This window comes from Triticum aestivum, chromosome 3B (genome assembly GCF_018294505.1).
Source record: "Triticum aestivum cultivar Chinese Spring chromosome 3B, IWGSC CS RefSeq v2.1, whole genome shotgun sequence".
Classification (NCBI taxonomy): Eukaryota; Viridiplantae; Streptophyta; class Magnoliopsida; order Poales; family Poaceae; genus Triticum; species Triticum aestivum.
Window position 1 is genome coordinate 668,100,324 of NC_057801.1, and position 1,977 is coordinate 668,102,300.

Below are 1,977 nucleotides of genomic sequence, written 5' to 3' on the forward strand. Positions count from 1 at the left end.
CAAATCTTGGGTTTTTTTTTTTTTTTTTTTGCAAAGAGAATGAACTGATATCAGCTGGACGGCTAGTGGAGGTGGCTGTACCAAAGCCAACTAAAGACCAAATTTAGGTTTAGATGCACGACGACTCAAGTTTTTTTTTAGTTGTGTTCTTGATGAAAACAATTCTCTGGAACAACTTTGTGGAGAAGCACTCCCTTCGAGGGGGAGGCAGATCCGTTTTGCAACCACCAAAGCCCCAAAGCTACTCCACTCCGGCAAGTACAACAAGGAATCAAACACGTTAGCTGCGCCGCGCCCACATCTTTACTCGCTCGCCGCTCACAAGCATCCTGCGACGCCCACCCAAACCCAACCCAACCCCGACGCACGCCCCTCGCGCCCGCGCAGGCAGTCAAATCCCCCAAAGGGATCGGGTCAATGGAGCGAGAAACCACCACCAACACCCAGCAAAAGAACCACCAAAAAGCTCTGCTATCGCCGTCACGACCCCCATATATACGCGCGCCTCGCCCTCCACGGCGCGGCCACACCTCCACCTCCCCTGCTGCGTACAACCGCGAGCTCAAACTCCGAGCTACCTCCACCCCAAGAAAAGGCGCGCAGGGCAGAAACAGAGCGGGAAGCAAGCAGCCATAGGCAGCGCCGGCATGGGGAGGTCGCCGTGCTGCGAGAAGGCGCACACCAACAAGGGGGCGTGGACCAAGGAGGAGGACCAGCGCCTGATCGGCTACATCAAGGCGCACGGCGAGGGGTGCTGGCGCTCGCTGCCCAAGGCCGCGGGGCTGCTGCGCTGCGGCAAGAGCTGCCGCCTCCGCTGGATGAACTACCTCCGCCCCGACCTCAAGCGCGGCAACTTCACCGACGACGACGACGAGCTCATCATCAAGCTCCATGCCCTCCTCGGCAACAAGTAAGCACCCGATCACGATTTCAATGCGCATCGGCGCCTCCGCCTCTTCTTTCCTCTGCGTCCGTCCCTGGTTTCTTGGAGATGGGCAGTTATTGACTAAAGCCGCGGTCGCCGTCGTGCAGGTGGTCGTTGATAGCGGGGCAGCTGCCGGGCCGGACGGACAATGAGATCAAGAACTACTGGAACACGCACATCAAGCGCAAGCTCCTCAACCGCGGCATGGACCCGCACACGCACTGCCCCATCAGCGCCGCCAGCGGGCTCACCACGTCGACCACCGCCCCTGTCTTCCCTTCCTCTCCGGCGCCGGCCTCCAGGCTCGCCAACGCGCCTTTCGCCTTCCAGAGCAGCACCGTGAGCTTCGCGAGGCCGTCGCCGTCGGACGACGGGCACAGCAGCAGCGGCGGGAGCAGCGACGCGCCCCGCTGCCCCGACCTGAACCTGGACCTCGACCTGGACCTGTCCATGAGCCTGCCGTGCTCGCCGCCCAAGACAGCGCCGCCCGCCAAGTCCACGCCCACGTCGCACCAGCAGCAGGGCATCTGCCTGTGCTACCACCTCGGCGTCCGCAACGGGGAGGCATGCACCTGCAAGACGGCGTCGCCGGCGGGCCCGCGCGTGTTCCGGTTTCTCCGGCCACTGGAGGAGGGTCAATACATATAGCACACTAGGCAGCCGGAAAAAACTCTGTACAAAGCACAAAAATGGAGGAAGAGAGGGGGGAAACAGGTTTCTAATTGAGATAGCTGATGTGAATTATTATTATTTCTCATGTTTCGCTTCATCCCAAATATGATTCGTTCTTCTCGCCATATTCTAGTAGAATTTTGAATTTCATGCAGCGGCAAAAAATGTTCAAAATAATCTAGGGAGGAAAAAAATTGATACTAGTACTAAATTAGTGTGGAACACACAGAGGCACAAGTGAGAAAAGAGTGGCAGATATAATTGTTTGATTGTGCATACGATTCGGGCGTGTGTTTGTGTCATGTGGGATATAGTGTGAGAACAGAGCATGTGGCGTGTTTTGGGTAGGTACAGAACTAATGTTATTTAGGCCAACTCCA

The 1,977-nt window shown here is 57.2% G+C and overlaps 1 protein-coding gene across 1 annotated transcript; it reads left to right on the forward strand.

Annotated features, from left to right (window-relative positions):
- The first annotated feature begins 499 nt into the window (after positions 1-499).
- LOC123066010 (myb-related protein 308) lies at positions 500-1,742 on the forward strand. Its single transcript, XM_044489182.1, has 2 exons — positions 500-910; positions 1,033-1,742. The coding sequence occupies exons 1-2, from the start codon at positions 648-650 to the stop codon at positions 1,571-1,573; spliced, it is 804 nt and encodes a 267-aa protein (XP_044345117.1). The 5' UTR covers positions 500-647; the 3' UTR covers positions 1,574-1,742.
- Positions 1,743-1,977: the final 235 nt, after the last annotated feature.

Coding starts and splice junctions, on each gene's coding strand:
- LOC123066010 (XM_044489182.1), top strand. CDS start 648: ATGGGGAGGTCGCCGTGCTGCGAGAAGGCGCACACCAACAAGGGGGCG. Junction 911..1,032: donor CATGCCCTCCTCGGCAACAA/GTAAGCACCCGA, acceptor GCCGTCGTGCAG/GTGGTCGTTGATAGCGGGGC.